Below are 21,536 nucleotides of genomic sequence, written 5' to 3' on the forward strand. Positions count from 1 at the left end.
AGGTAAGTTACATTTTCACATAGTATTTTATGGGAGAAGAACGCATTGTGATCCTACAAACATTATCCCTGATATGTAAATGGTTTTGTTTTATTGATAGGGAAGACAAAGACCCACTTTTCTAGGTTTCTGGATAGTGAGGGAATTCCTGTGAAGTTGTGTGTTTGAGGGAGAGGGTCAGGGAGAATATAGGATTTGTCATGTTGTATTTTTCTTGAATGTTCTATCACAGCTTGCAATAGTAGTCCTAGGAATAGTTCTTGAGTCAATGGGATAGGAGAAATTCATACTCCACTACCATATGCCAGGTCTCTTGTCATCATTCTCCCTAGATAAACCAGCTTTGGGAATTAATTTTCAAATGAGGGCTTGTGGGAGTTACCTGTGAGTTAGCCAAGAATGGACTTTGACATCTGGAAGGGTGAAATCACTTTTGCTTATGTTCAGTATCTTGTTTTTTACAAAGAGGTGGGGTCATAACTGAACAAGTGGCCTTTTAGTAAGTTAAGCTGTCTTGACTTGGACTTTGAAGTCTTGCTCCTTGAACTGAAGAGTGGTCTATTCTCACTTAGAACTATTTGCTGTCCCACTGTTCCTGTTCTCACCAGTGATCACTCGTAGGAGGACTTCAGGAGCTATGTAGGATTAGTGAATTCTACAACAACAACAAAAAAACTCCAAACCAGAGGTGGTCATAGATGATCATTTGAAGAAGATGCTAGTTCTTAAGTAGGTGAAAGTGGTTTAATCAGGTGTATTGACCATCTGCACGAAAGACTTTTATGGACTATTTATGTTACCAACATTTAAAAGAAAGTTAATCCTCCTCCCCTCCTGCCCAGCTATGTATATATATGTATGTATATGTATGCATATATATATATATATATATATATGTATATGTATGGGACCTCAGATAAAACTGAGAAAATTATTGTAGCCATATACAAGTGTACAAAATTTATCATTTTCACCAATTAAAGTGTACAGTTCAGGGTCCACTAAGTACATTTATATTGTACAACTACAGCCACCATTCAATTCCAAAACATTTTATCTTCCCAAACCGAATTGCTATACTCATTAAACAATAATTCCCCATTCCTCTTTTCCCCAGCTCCTGACAACCACAATTGCAAAGACTACTCTGGATACTTCATGTACTTGTCTTCTCATGATTTGTTTATTTCACCTAGTGTACATAATGTCTTCAAGATTCATGCTGTAACATATGCCACGATTTCCTTCTTTTTAAAGATTAAATAGCATTACATGTATGCTGTACATTTCTGTCACATTTTGTTTATCCACTCATTCATTGGTGGACACGGGTTGCCTCCATCTTTTAGCTGTTGTGAATAATGCTGCTATGAACATGGATATGTAAATATCTTTCTCCTGACATTTTCAGTTCTTTTGGGTGTAAACCCAGAAGTGGAATTGCTGGATTATGTGGTAATTTTGAGCTTAATATTTTCAGGATTCACCATATTGTTTTCCACGGTGGCTGTACCATTTTATGTTCCCCTATGTTTATTTAGATGTTGGACATAATACTCTTTAGTCTTCTTGTACTTTTTTGTTTAGTGGGATTATGCTCGGGGCTTTAAGCTTGCAAAGCAGCCACTTTACCATGTGAGCCACCCCTCCAGTCCATTTTCTCCTCTGGTTATTTTGGAGATGGGGTCTCTCAAACTATTTGCCCAGGCTGGCCTTAACTATGATCCTACTGATCTTAGCCCCCCAAGTAGCTAAATTTACAGGAGCGAGCTACTGGAGCCCAACTCATATTGAGTGTCATTTCTCTACTGTTTCTCAGTAGTGAGAGAAATGTCAAGATACGTTTTCAATCAAAATTTATTTAAGCACAAATTAAACATTGGGATATGGCAGTAGATGAATTTGGTAGAACAGGTGTTGCTAATATTTTCATGAGCTTAGAACAAGTGTATATTTGAATCTTCAACTCTTTTTAGACTATATACTTTTCCTGTGGTTGCAAATGTAGCACTGAAATTCTTAAAAATTTTTTACTTAAGTCTTTTTTTTGTTTTTCTGTTTTTCTTATTTGTATAGATGATATTTGATTTCCCAAAGATGTAAGAATTGTTTTTATGTCCTGTATCTTTTTAACATTTTGTTACTCAATTTTCTTTCTTCCCTTCTTTCATTTCTTTCTGTGACAGGGTCTCACTATGTAGCCCAGGCTGTCCTCAGACTCACAATCCTCCTGCTTCAGTCCCACAAATGCTGGGATTTCAAGTCTATTCCAATACACCTGGCTTTACTCAATAAAAATTTAAGAACCTAACACTATTATTTCACAGAAGCCAATGACAAAATTAAACATTATTTTGCTATACTGTAGAAGAAACTTGAATCATTTATAAGTTGTTCAAAATACCTGCCTTTAATCAATAAAAATTTAAGGGCCTAACAATACTATTTCATAGCAGCCCAATGAAAAATATAAACATTGTTTTTCTGTACTATAGAAGAAAAGTCGCTTACAAGTTGTCATTCAAAACACTTGTTTATAGAAGTGAAACATCCTTTTTCTTCTTAGTTCTCAGAGAGCTTTCTAAATGAGCTTTTCATTTTTTAATTTTTTTTGTGGTGGGACTTGGGTTTGAGCTCAGGACTTTGCACTTACAAAGCAGGTGCTCTACGACTTGAACCACACCTCCAGTCCTAGAGATTTCTAATGGAATGTACGTTTTTCAGGATGTGTAAGTTACCTGGTTATGAGAGGAGAACTCATTCCCCTGTGATATTTTATCTTAGGATTTCAATGTCATTAAGTCAACAATGTGTCCTCAAAACCCATCAGTGATAGGCATAACTGTGAGAGATAGAAAGCACTGAAAATATATTATTTGCCCTGGGAAAATTAATGATGCCACAGGGTCTGTTCAGGAAAGGAGCTATCCAACAAAGTTAGTCAAGGCAAGCAATAGATTTATATAGACCACAATAGTCCAGGGACCAAAGAAGTCAGTGGGGCTGGGTGGTACAGCAGTTCCATACAACAGTGAATGTGAGCTTAGATATGGGATGAAGAAATTAGTGCACAGTTCTAATTTTTGTTAGGCTCAGTATAGAGTTTAAAGTAAGTAGAGCTGCTTTTTTGCCTGATGTCCATACCCTCTCACAACTTTTCCAAAACATTGGTGACCTCTGATCTCTACCTCATCCACACATCATCACTGCCCTGCCCTTTGCTCATCTCCCAGACAGTCACATGTTGGAGAAGAACATGAAGCAATTCAAATTGAAATTATTCTAGGCCAGTATCAATGACAGGGCCAAATTCTAAGGATTTCTTTAGTGTGTTTAGTGGTATAACTTTTCTTCAGCTGATGCTTCCAATAAATTAGTCTTTTCAAGGAGAAAGCTGTCTGCTGGAGGCTTTCACTGAGCCCATTAACTGGGACACACGCTACCTAAAATTTAAGAAGTTTCTGGTCAGGGTGGGGAGGGTTGTCTCTGAGTAGGGGCCTGATTTCTTGGGATGCCTTCCTGCATATTTTTCCACACTTGAAGCATAAGCTGTTTGATGCTTGTCTTGAGTAAGCTCAGCCTACTCACTGAGACCCTGTAGTGTGGTGACATGATAACTTTATCTTTGGTCTTCATTATTTGAACTTGAGTTTTGTGTTGAGCATTTTGTGTGTGTCCAGTAGTACTATTTGTTGAAGGAACCAAACAGCTTTTCTGTGAAAGACCAATTTGGAAAAAAATTAACTTCAGTTTGAGTACCCTCAAGAGGATTTATTTTTTAGAAAATCATGGCTCACTATAGTAGATAACAATATTATTTTCATGCATGTATACCTGAAACCAAATGTTTTAAAAATAGCTGTTGTAACATTCAACCATAATCCAGTTGGTGTGTCCACCAGCATGTCTGCATTCTCCCATCTTCTAAAATCTCTGGTTCCAAGTCTCACGACCCAACACAAAGGGAAGAGCTTGCAGTTTGTTTTCCTCTACAATTCTGTCTTCAGCAGCTTGAGAGCTTTCTTCATGTTGTCATACACTGATGTGGGAAAAGGTAGGACAGTCAACATGTCACCAGAAACTATACCAAAAGCTGGAATAAACCTCCAAACTTCATTGGTTTAGCAGGGTGCTTTTTTATAATAGGGTGAATGGTAGTTGGTAATTTTACTGTAAATTTTTTTTCTGAGGTTATGTGAAATGGCTTTTGTGACAGTTCCCTAGTGTACTCATTCCTTCTCCAACTCCTTCATCTAAAACAATCTCTTCATAAGCTCTAGTATCAGCAAAGAATTCTGGCTAATTTAGAGGTAAAATTTTACCTCTCCTGTTCATAAGGAATACTTGACAGATGTGTACAGCTACTGCAAATTATTTTAGTAGAAGATGAAATATAAATTATAAAGTGCTTTATGTAGACAAATTCTTTTAATCCTCATAAACCTCTGTTAGTACTTCATTCTTAGGTGATGAAAAAAGGCACAGTGAGGCTGAGTAGTTTGCTCAAAATCATACAGCTAAGTGATGGAGTTACTTCTCCAGAGCCAAAACTTTTTTTTTTTGATGGTGGTTGTTAAGGTTTGAACTCAGGGCCTCACACTTGCTAGACAGGCACTCTACTGCTTGAACCATGGCCCCAGCCACAGAGCCCAAAGTTCTAGATTTCTATCCCATCAGCAGCAATTAGTGAAAATGAGGTTATGTTATCTACTGAAATAAGAAGTCCACATGACAGGCACTGAACACTTGTTTATTCGTTCCTTCTACAAATGTTTATTAAATGTTTGTTCTGTAAGCCATAATAATATTACCTGTGTAGGATGCTTGCCTTTAAAGAGTTAAATCTTATTAAGATACATGCCATTATCTCAAGAACATACATGGACCGAGCTTCCCCTTGTCCTCAGAACTACCCCTGGACATTGTTAATGGATCATAGGAGCTATCCTGCTGGCCAGGCACAGCCTCTCCTTCCCAACATAGCATCCTAAGTCATTGCTGTGCAGTAGAAAATTCCATGGTGATGAAAACATTCAGTGTCTATGTACTGAGCATTTGGAATGTGTCTAGTATAACTGAAAAACAGATTTTAATTTTTAAAAGTAGTAATGTATCATTAAATAGCAATGTGTGGCTGATGACTAATGTATTGGTTAGTGTGGGTCTAGGCAGTCACTATAATTGATCAGAACTGGTCCTCAGGATAAAACCCCATTTTCCTGGGACTAAGTAGGTGTCACAGCTAGGTATATCCTCCCAAGTAGGCACCTCAGCTACATTACCTCTCCCTCCTCCCCTCACCTCCTCCTGTCATCATAACTACTTCTGGGAAAGTATTTTGGAAATCCTTTGGGTCATTTTGCCTACTGATCTTTAAATTGAACCTGAATTCAACTTCAATAAGATGAAATTATTTCACTTGTTATTTGTGGAAAAAAATTGAAGCATGCAGTTAATTACAACTTAGGTTCAGTTCTGTGACTGAAGGGGTTGTGCGTTAGTGTGCCTGAAAAAACATAAAAAGGCAGGTAATGTGGTCACAGAATCTTTCCAGAGGAAAAGATACCTAATCTAAATGATTCATTCTCAATTGAGGTTAAAGAAAAAAATACTGAAATGGAAAGAGTATGGTTTGAAGACACAAGCTCTGTTAGGGTCAAACTACTTCTCTAGGGTCCCCAAGCAGAACCCTCTCCCACCTCACCCAGGGCTTCTCATCCCATTGCTATAACCAAGGGAGATGTTTGATACCTGGACAACAACCATGTTGGAACTGACACTTACGTAGAGCTGTATCTGAAGGTTCATAAGCGTAGAGTCGGTTTGAATATCTTCCAGTGATGTCTGCTCTGACTGTCAGGGATGGGTCTGCAAAGATAAAGCAAAAGTGAATGGAATGTTTTGTTTCCAAATAATCCCTAATGGAGTGAGGTGGCCTGTGTATACATGTCCTGTGTGTCCCACTGGATGGAGCCCACTCCATCTACTTTGCTACCCAGCCTCTGCAGTTAAAAACCAGAAGAGAGCTGGAACTTTCAACAGCTGTGCAGTACTATTTGTGGAAAAGGTTTTGAAACCTGCTGTTCTAGCTAAAGTGACCTGAAAGCAGTATAATATATATTTTGGGGATGGTGGTTTGGTTTTTTTTTGTGTGTGTGTGTGAAAACAAATATTCTCTAATACAGAATTATTGTACTTCAGAAGTGATTATGAGGAAGTTGACGTGTTTTATCAAGAGCAACCTAATCAGAAACACATCCAATGCTGGTTTTCATACTTTTTAAAACAAATTAAAAAAAAAAAAAGCAAACCCTTAAATACAGCAATGCAAATAAGTGTGTACCTTGCCATTCACTGTTAATTAGCTGCATTTTAAAAATGCAGATTTAAGAATTTTATGTATTTATCTATACATGCAGCATTCCATATATGTTTAAATCTATATTGTCATGTTTTATATGTAACTTGAAGTGATATAACTAATGAGAAAAAGGCTATTTAAAGAAATATAGTGCCTCCAAAAGGAAAGTAGGATACAGAGAGGTCTAGAATCCTTGTCTTGACCGGGGTGCTCGGGGGCTAGGGGTTTAGCTCAGTTAGAGTGCTTGCCTAGTGTTCACAAGACAGTGGATTTGAATCCCAGCACTGCCACTGCCAAAAAGAGGAGTGATGGAAGGAGCCTAAAACATACGACCTGAAAGCAGAGAGGAGGAGGATGTGTGAGAACCATCTGTGTGTTTGCAGAGTCTGTCACTTCTTCTAGAGTGGACTGTCATTTTAGAATGTTAGGCTGGGGCCAAGGAACCTAAATTACCAGAAGCAGACATTCATTTGTTTAACAGAGGCCTCAGGAGATACTCCTGCCAGGTGTGGAGGATATGCAGGTGAGGTCTAATCTTGGTAATAATTTAACATGAGAAAGGATTTTTAACACTCAGGAAAAGGAATTCACACGTAGGAATCACCAGGAGAGCTTTAAAAACTATGGCTGCCTGCACCCCACCCTCAGAAATTCTGATTTAGTTGGTTTGGGGGGCAGCCTGGGCAGCTTGGTGTTTAAAATCCTCTGGGAGATTCTAACATATGGCCAGAACGGAGACCCATTGAACTTCAGGAGCAAGCTGCCATGGAGTTGGTGCTTGTGACTGAAGGCAACAAATGTGTATTAATATGGGCTCAGAAATTTTACAGGAGACTAACTTACTAGACAACCTACAAATTCCTTTTCAGTGTTAGGATTCTAAATGTTCTATATCTTGACAAAACTAAAGCTATAAAATTAATACACTAGTTCAGCCTTCCTACTTTTTTCCCCATCACTTTTTTGTCTGTTATATACATTTGAATTAATTTAAATTGCCTATGTGAACCACTGGATTAGAATGAACTCAGCTATGTGTTGGATATGACTTTGGTCAAAGACAAACTCGTATTTATTCAGTCACTCAACAAACCCTTATTGGGAGCCTACCACAGTGTTATGCTGGAACTATAAGTATGGACAGAAAACAGATACAGTCTCTGTCCTATTTTTAGATAACAAATAAATGCAAAAGTATAGCTGAGGATTGCATGGCTAATGAGAGAAACACAGCACTTTCTTCTCAGATATGTGTGGCAGAAGATTAAAAGTTAAAATGAGAAGGTAAAAAAAGTCATCTTTGGAAAATATATTGTGAAACTTAGAGGAATGATAGAGCTTGGTGGTGATCTTGACCGAGGGGAAGAGGCAGATGAGCGTGCAGAGGACAGAGAATGGATGTGACAGCACTTGCACTCTTCAGAATGGATTTTATATCATTGTATCTCCACTTACCCACAAACATAATCCTGGGGACATACTGCCCATCAGGAGAAAGGTGTTTGTCAGTTGTTTCATACTGAGATTTAAGGAAAAAAAAACAAAACACTTTTAGTTTGTTTTCTCTTCAGTTATTTTCAAAATTGTGATGTGCCCATTATTGGGTCAGGAACCTAAGGTATCATAAGGAACATCTCTTTCACAGAGAGTTAGTAATACAGATGGGGAGACAAGTTATATGCATGAAACAATAAATAAATCAGAATGTGATAGAGAACATGAGAAAATGGTGAATGGATGCAATACACAAAGAGCAAAAAGTTCAAGAGGGAAGAATTAGGACTGAGTTATGATGTTTGAGGAAGACATCTTGGATGAGGCAGGAGAGAGATTAATGAAAAAAGCAGAAGACATTGTTGGAGAAATTATAGAAACAGGATGTTTTAGCATTCATTTCTGTTTAGAATTCCTGGGTTTAGCAAAACATTGCTTATCTGTAAAATATGCATAGTCTATTAAGAGATATAGACAGGAAAATGAAAATTGAGGATATAGCAGGGAGATGTTTCGGTGGGAGATACACAAGTTCTGTCAATGCTTAGAGCAGTGTCCATATTCCCCTAGGACTTTTTGAACTGGGTGAAGAGGAATCTCAAACAATGTAGGAAAGAAGGCCATTCAACGTATGGGGAGAAGCATGTACAAAGGGATGAAGAGGGGCATATCTTTTTTTTACACATGACTACATGCTTCGGGTAGTGGTGGGAGAAGATGCTAATCTGCTCCAGGGAACAGCTCATGACTGGCCTCATGCACTATGCTACAGTGTTTTCATTTGTTCAGATATAGTTAAGAACCACTGGAGGGATGTTAGAAGAATCACCACAGCCCCAGTGTGGTCTTTAGAGTGATTACTGTGCACCATGAGGGATTAAGTGGGTTTATGTTGTAGGGAGGGAGCCATTTAGTAAAGTGCAAAGTGCATAATTCATACAATGAAATAGCTCCTGAGTTTATGAGGAAGTACGGCATCAGGAATGTTTAGAATTGAGAGGTACGGAGCTTCTTGACAGTTGCAGGTGAATAAGATAGTGCAATCTAGAACACTACCAGTTCTATTGAAGTGGAGAATAAAAACAAACAATTTGAGAAGCCTGGAGCAAGATGGTAATTCACTGTGCAACATACTGAATTTGAGCTTTTTATAAGGTATTGGACAGGTTGGGTAGGCAAGTTGAAAGTTGTGGAATATTTGGGTTAAGATGTAGGAAGGGGTAGGAAGAAGAACAGGAGCCTATGAAAGGGAGGTGAGAAAGAATTATTGGTGTTGATTGCTCTTTGAAGAAGCCAACCTGTGAAGAGTAATAGAGGCTCAAGGGGAAATATGGTTAGGTAGAGTTGTTTCACTTTTAGAAGGAAAATGGATCCCATTTATCTACTGACTAGAGAGAATTTGCAAAGACAGAACACTTGAACACTGTGTGGGGGGTGATGGTGAAGTAAAGTGAGAAAGCATGAACATAAGCACAGGCAGCCTAGAGAGATATGCACAGCTGGAGAGCTGCCTTTTTTTCAGAGGGAGAGGAGAGAGGAATTAAAAAGCTAGGATTGACAGTTGACTGTTAGGAGGTCTGGCACAGGAAGTAATTTGCAAAATACAAAATCCTCCAACTGTTACAGCCACAGATAATACCCTGCCCACAGAGGATTAAGCTAGGGTTATTAATTACTGACTAAAACATAGATAAGCCAGATAGATTATTAAGAAGATGAAATATATTTTCCCTTTTAATCTGTGAGATGGGATATTTGGAAGAGATCCCAGTTAATGTGGTATGAATAAGATATATATGAAAAGTGAATCATGCATTTCAGATAACAAACCACAAGGGGATGTTGGTGACAATGAAAAGTAAACTTACAACTAGATTGAGGAGGACAAACTGTTCCGCCAATTTCTGGATTTCTTTATTTTCAGCAAACACTTTCTTTAAAGCTACAATATAAGGAAAAATCATTCAGCATTCATCTCAGCTTTTGTTAAAACCTTGCTCTCTGTTATATTTTAAGTTGAATTGTACTTTACATAGAATACTTTGCCCTTTCAGTAAGTGATTTATTTATAATATTGACAGCCTTTGCTTTCCTGTTATTCATTCGTTCATCCATCCATCCATCCATTTATAATTTTTTCAAGCCCATATTTATTGAATGGCTATTCTGTGCTGGTTTTATGCATTAAGAGATTGAAGCAAATAAAAAAGCCTGTGCTATTTCCATAGAGTTCAGATGCTTGTATAGGAGACAGGCCATAAACAAGCGCACAAAAAATAGGTAATAATTTCAGGTGGGAATATGTACTTCAGAAAAAATAAAGTAAAGCAGGGATTTAAGAGCTATGGGTTGGACAGAAAAATTACATCGTAACAAGGATCTTCATGAGCCCCTCCCCCTTTTGGCTTGGTACTGGGGTTTGAACTCAGGGTCTCAATCTTGCTAGGCAGGACTCTATCACTTGAGTGACAACACCAGCCCTATTTTGTGTTGGGTATTTTTTGAGATAGAGACTTGTGAACTATTTGCCTGGGCTGGCTTCAAACTGTGATCCTCCTGAGTAGCTAGGGTTATAGACTGGAGCCATTGGTGCCCAGTTTCATGTATTCCCTTTAAAACTGTATCTACTCCTTTGTATACTATCTCACCCCTATTCTCAACACCTATAAACCACTAATCTTTTCTAAATTTCTGTAATTTTATCTTAAAAATGTATAGAATTATATATAAAAAATAAGAGCTCAGGGTTTGTCAGGGAATATCTCTCTGAGGAGGTGACATTGGGGTGAGGGAGTAAGTGCTCCATTTTGGGGATAGGTCACTAAGATTATTGGGAGCAGATCACTCTAGGCAAAGGAGCTACAAAAGCAATAGCCTTGAGGTGGGAATGAGCTTAGAAGTTCAAGAAGCAGCATGAAGGCCAGGTTGGATCAGAGTGAGCAGGGAGAACATGGCAGGGGAGGGATGACAGCCACTGGCCAGATCATGTCCAGCCTTGAAGACCAAGGTCAGGTTAATTTGACCTGTGATGAGAAGCCACTTAAGTATTCAACTGATAGGATCTGAGTTGTGTTTAGCAGTCTCACTGTGGCTTTTGTGTAGAGAACAGACTATACTGTGGTCAGTTAGGTGACTGTTAACAGTTTTCTGGATAAGATAAGAGCTTGGCTTGGACCAGGTCAGTAGCATTGAGGCAATGGAAGTGGTTGGATTTTGGACAAGATCCAAAGCTGAGTGCAAAGTGAAACTGCAGCGCTCTTTGTTCAAGAACTATTAAGAATTTTAAGACAGTGACAGTAGAGTCTGAGCCCTATGTGACTGCACAGGTTGAATGTCCATGAATCTGGTGCTAAGTGGAGGGTCTATTTTGAAGGTAAAGCTCAGAGTATTTGCTGATGTATTGCATGTTGGATAGAAGAAAAATTAAGAAACAAGATGAATTCTAGAGCTTATTCAAAATATGCACTAATATCACAAAATATGGAAATATTTGAAATTACTTAAAATGTTTTTCCTGCATAAAATATTCTTATTCAACTATGCCATATCTAAGGGTATGAAGATGAGTGATCCGAAACCTGACGCTACCTAAAACCTTATAAAGGAAATCCTATTCGGAAGAATAAGTTACCTTGGCTGTGTGGGCATTCATCCAAGTGATGAATAATCATCAAGGGTTTGTTGCTGTAAGAGACAAAATTCTTACTTGGTAGGAGTTCATGTTTCACGAGATGTCACTAGATGGTGCTCTTGCAAGCTTGAGAGGGTTCTGTGAAACCCTAGTCCTTACCTTGTCTTCGATTTGTATAAAGCTTCTTCATATGTCTGGGTCCAGATAAGTTGATCACCCCAACCTAAAACAAAATGAGCCAGCATATTTATAACTATTATAATGTCAGGCCCAACCTGTTGAAAAGCAATGGTAAAGGGAAATATGTTTCAATACAAATATATACTTTTTCTGAAGAAAGTGTAAATAATTACAAATGATAAATCTAGATCCCCAAACATGTTTAGCACACACCTCAGCACCATGAATGAGGAGATATTCCCCAACTAAGTAGAAATTGGAAGCGAACAAGAAGCTGACCCCTACCTCTGGAGAGGGTCTGGGGCAGTTTGGGTCGAGAGTCTTTTGTGTCCTTTTTAGCTCCAGGTTTGACTGTGGTTTCTTTAGCCAAAGTGTAGGAAAGGGCCACAAGAAGCAAGAATGCTGACACCAAAATTTTCTCCATGGCAAATCTAGATTGCAAACAAAAAAAAAAAAGGAATTAGTAGTTGTCAGAATCTACAGATGGGATCTCAGTAGTGTAATACAATAGGAACTGAGGCTCTGCTGAGATGGGACACCTGAGATTGGAGTGAAAAGATATTTACCTTCCATGGGATTTTCCCAGGAATATGTAGAATGGATAGCTATCTGTCTCTTCCCTTACCTACCTATCAACAGATACAGATACATAATAGAAATAGATAAATATATGTGTTAAGGAAAGAGATAACTAGTTAAGTGTATAATCTCCTAGCTAAGAAAATTGATCCTTGAAATTTACATTTCAAAAAGAAAAGTATTGTAAAGTAACTTAGCGGTTACCTCTTCTTTTTTCACCTCCCCAACGTAAGAGATGAAGAATCTAAAGTTCAGAGAGATGAGGATTTTTGAGATGGGTTTAGGACAAGAGCTTCTTGATCTTGCCATTTTGGAGAGCTGGCTCCCATCTTTCCTTCCTGCAACAATTACCCTAAGCATACACACTTCTTTAATCTTCAGTTAAATTGAGAACATTGCCATCAAAGAATGAGATAGGAAGAAAATGATAGATTCTGTCATTTAGAACCTGCCAACTTTGACACTTGACTGAAGACTTGCATCCATACAACTTTTCTCCCTAGGGTAACATTTACTCCAGCTCTGTATTAGCTCTGAATTCACTAGGACACATCAATGCTAACTTCCTTCTAGAGAAACATTCTTTGATTCTGTTGAGACTTTATATGTAGGTGGTTGTGGGCATGTAGTTTAGTGCACAGAAATATTCTGAGATTAACACAGAGAAATAAACCCCATGGTGCCTCTATTAACTTTATTTTTCCTGCCAGGTACCAGCTGCTCACACCTGTAATTCTACCTACTTAAGAGGCAGAGAGATCAGGAGGATTGAGGTTCAAGGCCAGCCTGGGCAAAAATATTCATCAGATCCCCCATCTCTACAGCAAAAGCTCGGAGTGGCAGTGCACACCTGCTATCTCAGCTGCTGCAGGAAGCAATCATGGTCCAGGTGGGCCCCGGCAAAAAGTGAAAGCCTATCTCAACAATGACCAGAGCATAAAGGGGCTGGAGGTGTGGTTCAAACCCTTTCTGAAGTTCTAGAGTTGATTACTTGGAAAATGTGAAGCAGATGCCTATGAATAGGAATGTGAATGGCAAGATGAGTTCCCTGGATGAAGAGGGGAGGAGGAAGCTAGCAAGCTAAGTGAGTTGCGCTGCCAGGAACTAAGGCTATCCAGGGACCTATACCATGGAGAGCTAGGCACTTGGGGGTAAAGCCAACAACACTAAAATTGCTGAGAAAGAAGTATGAAATTATATCATCAAACTTAATATTGGTATAGGTTTTGAATTAAGTCACATAAACTCTGCACAGGAAGCAGAATAGACTATCATTGCTTAGTGTTTGTAAGAAAAAAGTTTCTCATGATTTCATAACTTGATGGGAACTTTGCTAAACATTAAACAATTGAAAACCAAATCCAAGCAAATGCGTTCGTGCCTTAGTATGTACCCACAAAATTTCTTACTAAGAAAATACATAAGCAAAACAAAGAAATATAATTTCTTCACTTTCTATACACAAAAAGATATGATGTGGAAATGCTAATGGCAATTTTTATCTTCTAAAGTTCCACAAAAACAGCTCAATTATATGACAAGTCAACAATACCCAGCCCACTTAATATGAAGACTTTTAAAAATATTTAAAAATCAAGAACTTTTGACGAAAATTATTATACTTCTCAAATATTATACTTCTACTGGTCAGTTACTTTGAATTTAACAATATGCATTTGTTTTTATTTATAGCAGCATCTATGTATATTTGAAAAAATAGTATTAGATCATAGCAAAGTACTCTGTTTAGCTTATTGACGCTTCTTATTGTTCAAGTGGGTATTAGGGTCCCTTGTAATAGCTCTGCAGATTACAGATTGGAAGTATTGATGTATCACATGTGTTTTATGGCAGGAGGATACAAGGAAGGCTAATATAACTCCTGCTGTACAAACATCCTGCATGGGGGTGACTTTCTGAGATTCACTGTACTGAATTGTCATGGGACAAAGAGACACTGCTCTGCAAACATCCTGCATAAACCCCTCAAAACCACTGCTAACCTTGAAAGATATTGAAAATTTGAAGACACATGCACTGACACTCTGAAGCCAGTGCTTCATACTGGTCACTCTATCCCTGTATTCTTATCTTTAACAAGGAAGGGAGTTGCAGGAGGTTTCAGTTTCTATGTGCTTCAGCAAAGCAACCAGCAGTCTCCTCTGACAGTCTAGCCCACGAATTTAAAGATCTAAGGTGCAACAAGAGTGTGCCAGACAGAAAAAACTATTTCTTGATTTGCAATAATATATTCTACTGAGGCAATTTGAGCTGAGTTTTCAGTAGAGGAGGCTGTGGATGTTTGCTTTCACCTGTGGGAGAAAAGCAGAGCATTTGATAGTGACTGACATGGAAATTCTGGGTCCCTGGTTTGAAAACATTTAGATTTAACTTCTAGTTCCCTAAGGAAGAAAGCATCACTTTGTGAACCTGTGCAGGAATGTAAGACTCAGTCAGCTCTAGCTAAAGAAAGGCCCCAGTGAGCCTTTGAAGGAGATTCCTTTATTCCCCCGCCATTGCCCTGGGAAACTTGCATCTCTTAATCTGTTGACTGATTGTAACTGCATAGCAATTAGAGGCCAAACCTTACTCTAGCAAGTGTCATTCCACAGCTATTGTCAAGAGCCTTACCTGGATTTCCTCACCCACCTGCCTTGTGTGAGCCAGTCAGGAGGAGGTCCAAGCTTCTGAGTGTGCCAGCTCAGCTCTGAGTCTCTATTTATGTACCTGAGCACACCTCAATCCCACCCACTAATCCTGTTTTTGCCTGTTGCTAACTCCGAAGCAAACTTTCCTTTTCCCTAGCAATTGTTTTCCCTGGGTTAAAGAGTTCTTTGTTTTAAAAACTAAGATTGCAAAAGGCAGGCTTTTCAGTGTGCATGTTTTTAACTGTTTGTGAAAGTATATTGTTAAAAGGTTTAGAAAAAATTGGCAGGCTGCCAAGTCCAGGTAAGGTTTAAATGAAGACATTTGATTTGCCTGAAGGCTGATTTGTCTTTATGTGATTGGATGGAGTTTGTGGTTTGTAGATGTTTTTTTTTCTCCCTCTTGGGCAGGTTGCCTTTATGTAGCTGAAAACATAGAAGATGATTCACAATTCTAACCCTTACAGTCATATAACCCGCCATTCTCTATTATCATACAAATTATTTTTCATGATATACTTCCTTCCTTTTGGAAAAAAAAAACACATCAATGACAGGTATAAAAATACAAAACAAGTAGTCATAGAATATTTAAAAACTGAGGGAGTTGTTGAAAAAGGACAGCCTAATCCCATGAGCTTATAATACTCATCCAGCTGATAGATATATTCAGTGACTTCCTCCAAAGAATTCAAAGGCATTTCATAGATATTTTCTTATTAATGGCAAATTTTCTTGTTTGGTATGCAGGAAACCACTTACCTTATTTTTCAGACCTAGAAACTAATGTCTGCAACTTTTGTTTCATTAAAAATTACCCAACTAATCACCAAGAATTTTAATACTGGAACTCAAAATTTCTGTTAGAAAAAATTGATCTTGTGTTTTGCTCATAAAGCTGTAAGCAATTCTTTAAAAGCTCAGAATGGAGAAATCTTGAAAATTAACTAATGGGATGTAAACCTTATAAAAATAACCTTCTAAAATAAGTTATTTCAAAACATTTAAAGTGTTTATCTGTCTATCATCTATCTATATATCTATCTATTTCAATAGAGCCTTTAATTCTGTTGGGCTAAATAGTGGTTCTCAAAATAATTGAATTTTCTTCCAATTCCAAGAATTTATGAAATAATTTCTTCAGGAGTTTGGCAGAAAACAATTTTTTGAGATAAACTCTTAAAACAAGAGACTCTCTTATTAAGTCCGGTCAAGTGGCTCAAGTGGTAGAGTGCCTGCCTAGCAAGTATGTAAGCCCTGAGTTCAAATCCCAGTACTGCCAAAAAAGAAAAAAGAAGTCTTACAATAGACTCTTACTATTTAGTCCTTAAAATATTTAATTCAGTTCCCTCATCTTGCAGATGAAAATAAACAAAGATATCACAAACTTAATGACTGCCGGAAGGAAGGCCCAACACCTACATTAGGCCAGAGCTGTTACCAAAGCCCAGGTTTTCTAGTTCATCGTCTGTGGAAATGGGAAATTGAGTGGCATGTGAAGTCACAAGATTCCAGTCAGCATCCTGCTTCCTGCTCACTGGATGACATCGGAGATGTCATTCATGTCTCTGAAATTTCACTTTCCCTATCCATAAAATGTTGATAACATACATTACTTTTGAGTATTGAGTGAATGAAGGAAAGATAAAATATTTGGTGTGTGAGTTTGTTAGAACTGCCATAACAAAATATCACAGTCTGGAAGCTTTATACAACAGAAGTTATTTTCTCATGATTTTGAAAGCTAGAAATCCAAAATTGACCTGTCAGCGTGGTTACTTTCTTCTGAGGCCTCCCTCCTTGGCTCGCAGATAGGTATCTCTTCCCTGAGCCTTTACCTGATCTTCCCTCTGTGCCTGTCTCTATCCTAATTTCCTTTCCCTTTTTCTTCTCTCATCTCTCTCTTGTTCAATGGCTCATTTTAACTTATTCTTAAAAGACCCTGTCTCTTTACACAATCGCATTCTTGGTATTTGAGATTAGGATTTCAACATATGAATTTTGGGGGACAGAACTCATCCATAACACTTGGCAATTGAAAACATCTCTGATTTTTTATAATTAATTATGATATAATAATTATTTCATTGTACTCCCACACATAATCTCATGTTAGTAAAAACCCCATAGTTGTCATAGTAGTTAGTAAAAGGTCAGCAAGGAGGAAGTAATTACTAGAACTCATCCCACACACAATGTGGTGACTACAGCACATCTTTCTTGATGTGAAACAACTTGAGTTTTATTGATGGTACAAATATCTACAGTGGCTGTGAGATAGAGTAGGAAATTTTTGTATGCTATTAAACTTCATCACTTTTAATACTGCTATCAGGTGATTAGTCTTTAGGATTTGCCTGATATTTATAAAAATATGTCATTCCTATGTACATATTTTTTATAATATCTGAGTATGATTCTTCTGTGTAGAATTTGATAATTTGTTGTTCAGCCATTTTTTTTTTTTGGGCAGTACTGGGGTTTTAACTCAGGGCCTTGTGCTTGCTAGGCAGGTGCTCCACCACTTGAGCCAACCTGCCAGCAGATTTGATAATTTGATATAAATGTTTAGTAAATAAAACTAAGCTTGGTACCAATGATTCTAACAATGGCCATAATTATGAAGACATTACACCTTTGTGTTTTAAAAGTCTGTGTCATCATAATTGTAAAGACTTTTATTCAGCATAATACTATGTAGGTTGTTTTCTATTTTTGACAAAATCTTGACACTAATAATAATAACTAGCAATTATTTAGTATCTAGTATGCACTGGGTACTTGACTAGACTGTTTCATTTATTCACTCATTTGTTCATTTCTTCCCCAAATATTCAGCAACTCTATGCAGCAAATATTATGCCAGGCATTAAAAATATAATGATGAAAAAGCTAAAATTATACAGATGAAGAAGTTCTAAAGATGAAAAAGTCAGTTATTGAGGTAGGTGGGCACCTCCATAGGTAATTGCAATTCAGGTGATAAGATATGCTGTGGGAAAAGCACACATGACATTGCTCCTGCCTTAAGGTTACTTACAATCTGAATAACTAAACAGAACACTCTAAAAATTAACCATCCACATGAGAATAGCATGCAACAAGTGACGTCAGTGATACAGACAACAGGGATTGTTATTTTTCAGAGGAAGTAGAGAATGCTATCCACTAGAATGCTCAAATTGGTGGTAGAAAGATTTCCACATGGAGACAGGGATAAAGAATTTCAAAGATACATTCATGGGATATTTAATGGACCAGCCTAGCTGGAGTGAGATCCATCTAAATAGCTCAGAGGTTGGTACCAGGATTGAAAAGATGTTTGAGTCCATTTGCCTGGGAATGAGAGATATAATGTTATTCAGAGTTTAGACTTTATCCTCAAGAGGAAGTATGCGGTGATTAAGAAGGTAAGCTGTAAATTCAGATTGGCTTGAATTCAAATCTAGCTATATTACATACTTTATTAACCTAGGAAAATTACCCAATCTCTGTACTTTGATCATCAAACTTGTAAAGTGGAATAGTAAGACCTACTTTATAGGATCAGTTGAATAGTACATAATATGTGCTTAGCACATCACAAGTACTCAAAATACTAGCAACATAGAATGTATCCCTTGCTTCTCTGTAATATGATCATTGAGGTCTCAGACTATTAATTATGTGACAGCAAAATCATTAATTACTATTTGATAATGACATATCACAAAGCTTAAACTTTTAACACGATTTTGGCAAAAAAGTTAACTTTTCATTATAATAACCTCACCAGATTTATTCTTTAAAAAAAAACAAATAAGCTCAAATGAGTAGAAATAAGAAGCACAAAGCCACACAACCAATGAGTAGAGGGAGGACATAAAATTCCCCACAATTGCTGATAATCAGTCCAATATTCCTTTCAGTCCATCAAGCTGCCTCCTGACATCAGAAAGAAATGCAGTAAATCCACACGTGCCTGTGAGTCCCAAGTAACTGAACTGGGATGAATCTTCTGTCAAGGAAAGAGCAAAGGAGTTCTTATAGTTAAGTGGTTTGCCTCAAAAGATGTTTGTGAAAAATATGTGTCTAACTGAGGACCAAATTACTGAGCATTAAATTTCCACATACTTGAGCATAAAGAGAACTGACTCACAGAGATTTATGTTTTGATATATGGAAAGAATTGGCTGTCATTTGAGCTCATCTTCACATCTGATGGGGGAGCTTGTACACAAAACTAATTCCAGTTTCCTGAATCTTAAACAATACTGTATGAAAGTTGAAGATTTAAGACTTATTCTTTCTAAATCTACAAATTTAAGTTTAAAAACTGCAAATTTTGTATATTTGTATAAAGTGTACAAAATGTACTTTCTTTACAAAAACCATAGATTAGTATAAAACAGCCACCTGTTTTACTTATTTCTTAGTGGTTAGCCTGATTTCAATAGATTAAATACAGTAGATTACATAATAAATTCATAGAATAAATCCAATTTTACAAACTTCGTTAATGAAATTCCTTTAAATATTTTAAACTATATTTATAATTTTATTACCACTATATCAAATTTGTCTAAAATGAAGTAGTTTTGCAAGAATAATGAGCAAAACTTTTCTAAGCATTTTAGCAAGTCTTCCAAAGAACATAAATAAAAGTCTCTGGATGGTGAATCAATTGTATTAATGATTTAAATCTTGCTCCAGAAATAGTTTATACTTTTCTCATTAAAATGTTAATTCTAGGTACATCTTTTAAGTTACAGGACTAATATTGGGATTGTCCCAAATATAAGCTTCTTTTAGACCTTCAAATACTTTAATGATAAATACATTAAGGTTATCACAATATTTCCAAAACTTATTATGAAAGTCATCGTATAATGGGTGGAGTAACTCCATCAACTCTCTTCTTATTTCCATTCTTCCCAGGGGCAAGTGAAGAAGGAGCAGGTTTACTACTCAGGTCAACCAAGGTCCCTTGGGCTAAAGTTTGGGACCATGACATGGGTCAAGCCTCAGCCCATGCTTTGGACCCGTGAATGAGTTGGACAAGGCAACAACTACTGTGAAACACTGGTTGGTATATATATTGATAGGCCTGGTATAAAAATCAATTACTATAAATAAAAAAACATGAATGTAACGAAAAATCAAATCCTCTGGCACAGTGAATATTACCTTTTGAGTCATGAATAAGGTGACTGCATTTCCCAGTTTGCCCAGAACAGCCTCTATTTTATACCTGTTTCTGGGCATGGTAATTAAGAGTTTGTCTTCTATTCTCAAAAATATGATTTGAACAATAAATGATATAGTCTTGATGAAATCTACTGACTTTGTAGGGAAAGTGCATGTGCATGATTTTACATTTATTTCAGAGGATTTACTTAAATATTAATTCAATACAAGGATCTCTTTGCAGTGTCCATAGATCCCGGGTTAAAAACTTTTGCCCTAACGTTCAAATTTCTGTGCTTAGAAATTCTCAAGTTGCCCACAGCATTAGATGCTGGCATCTAGCAAGCTTTTCACACTTGTTTTTAAGAATAATGTAATATTTCATCTTGGCTATCATAAATGTTATACCTTATACTAAGATGGAAGAAAGCCTAACCTCATAGCTTTTTAAGTCCCTTGTTTTCTCTGAATAAAGGCCTACAGCCTGAAATCCTTTCAATCTTGGTGGAGCTTCACTTTATAAGAAAGGAGGAATTAAAAGTAATTTATAATGTGTGAGTATCCAAAGTGGTTAAGTGATTTTCCTATGAAAGTCACTTAATCTCATCTTTTTGAAGACAGGCATTTATGAAGGAGACACAAGCATCATTCTTCTGGAATTTGAAACAAATAGCCTCAGTAAACACTTAGAACTCCCATCTAAGTGACATGCTACTAGCGAGGTTGATAGACTGGAAACAGGGGTCCTTTTCTTCTCTTACATCTGAGTCTAGTAATGACTTCACCCAGTATGAAAGGGGGACTCATACATACTAAGGCAACGTGTCCTTAGCAGCTGGAATCTGTTCCTGGAGTCAATATTGTCAGATGACAAACACACTTTTTAGGGTGGAGCACTGAATAAGCAGAGGTGCTGTTGGAAGCTGTCACTCCTTCCTAAGCATGCAAGTAGCTTTTGAAAAAATTCTACCTTGTGAGATAGCTTTACTTTGACTTCTTATTTTTGATTTCTTACTATGAAGTTTCTTCTGATATATTCTTTTCATCTTACTCTTTTAAAAGGTGTTATATCATTTTGCTATCCAATGTCAAATTCTCTGGAGGTCGTGACTGGAGTCTTATATCTTATTGTCTTGCCCCCAAATACTGAAATAGTAAGTGTTTTATAAGGGATAGTGGTAAATAAATACAGACACAATAAGGAAATAACAGGTACATTATATATCAGTACTATCTTGATACTATATTTCAGAGCTTGAAGTTTTGTTTAATGAGGATAAATTTTGATATTTCAAATCCATAGTAGAAATTTTAGATGTGGTGGCTAATGCTTGTAATTCCAGCACTGGAAAGCCTGAGGCAGGAAGATAGTGAGTTTAAGGCCAGCCTGGGTTACATCTAAGAAAAGTCACATTTTACTATTATGTAGTCTCAAGAGGAAAAAAGTCCTATTATGCTTATTATTTCTTATCTGTTAAAT

The 21,536-nt window shown here is 37.1% G+C and overlaps 1 protein-coding gene across 2 annotated transcripts; it reads right to left on the reverse strand.

Moving 5' to 3' along the window:
- Nucleotides 1-3,756: 3,756 nt before the first annotated feature.
- Agr2 (anterior gradient 2, protein disulphide isomerase family member) lies at nucleotides 3,757-15,007 on the reverse strand. 2 transcript variants are annotated; one of them, XM_020181291.2, is made up of 8 exons: nucleotides 14,895-15,007; nucleotides 11,952-12,097; nucleotides 11,646-11,709; nucleotides 11,487-11,539; nucleotides 9,724-9,797; nucleotides 7,817-7,880; nucleotides 5,785-5,868; nucleotides 3,757-4,039 (listed from the first exon to the last, which is right to left on the reverse strand). In XM_020181291.2, exons 2-8 carry the CDS (start codon nucleotides 12,088-12,090, stop codon nucleotides 3,990-3,992), a joined length of 528 nt encoding a protein of 175 aa, XP_020036880.1. In that variant the 5' UTR covers nucleotides 12,091-12,097; nucleotides 14,895-15,007; the 3' UTR covers nucleotides 3,757-3,989. The 2 variants fall into 2 exon arrangements, with proteins under 2 accessions (XP_020036880.1, XP_020036879.1); XM_020181290.2 differs by having other exon boundaries at nucleotides 14,877-15,001.
- Nucleotides 15,008-21,536: the final 6,529 nt, after the last annotated feature.

Source organism: Castor canadensis, chromosome 2, assembly GCF_047511655.1.
Source record: "Castor canadensis chromosome 2, mCasCan1.hap1v2, whole genome shotgun sequence".
Lineage (NCBI taxonomy): Eukaryota > Metazoa > Chordata > Mammalia > Rodentia > Castoridae > Castor > Castor canadensis.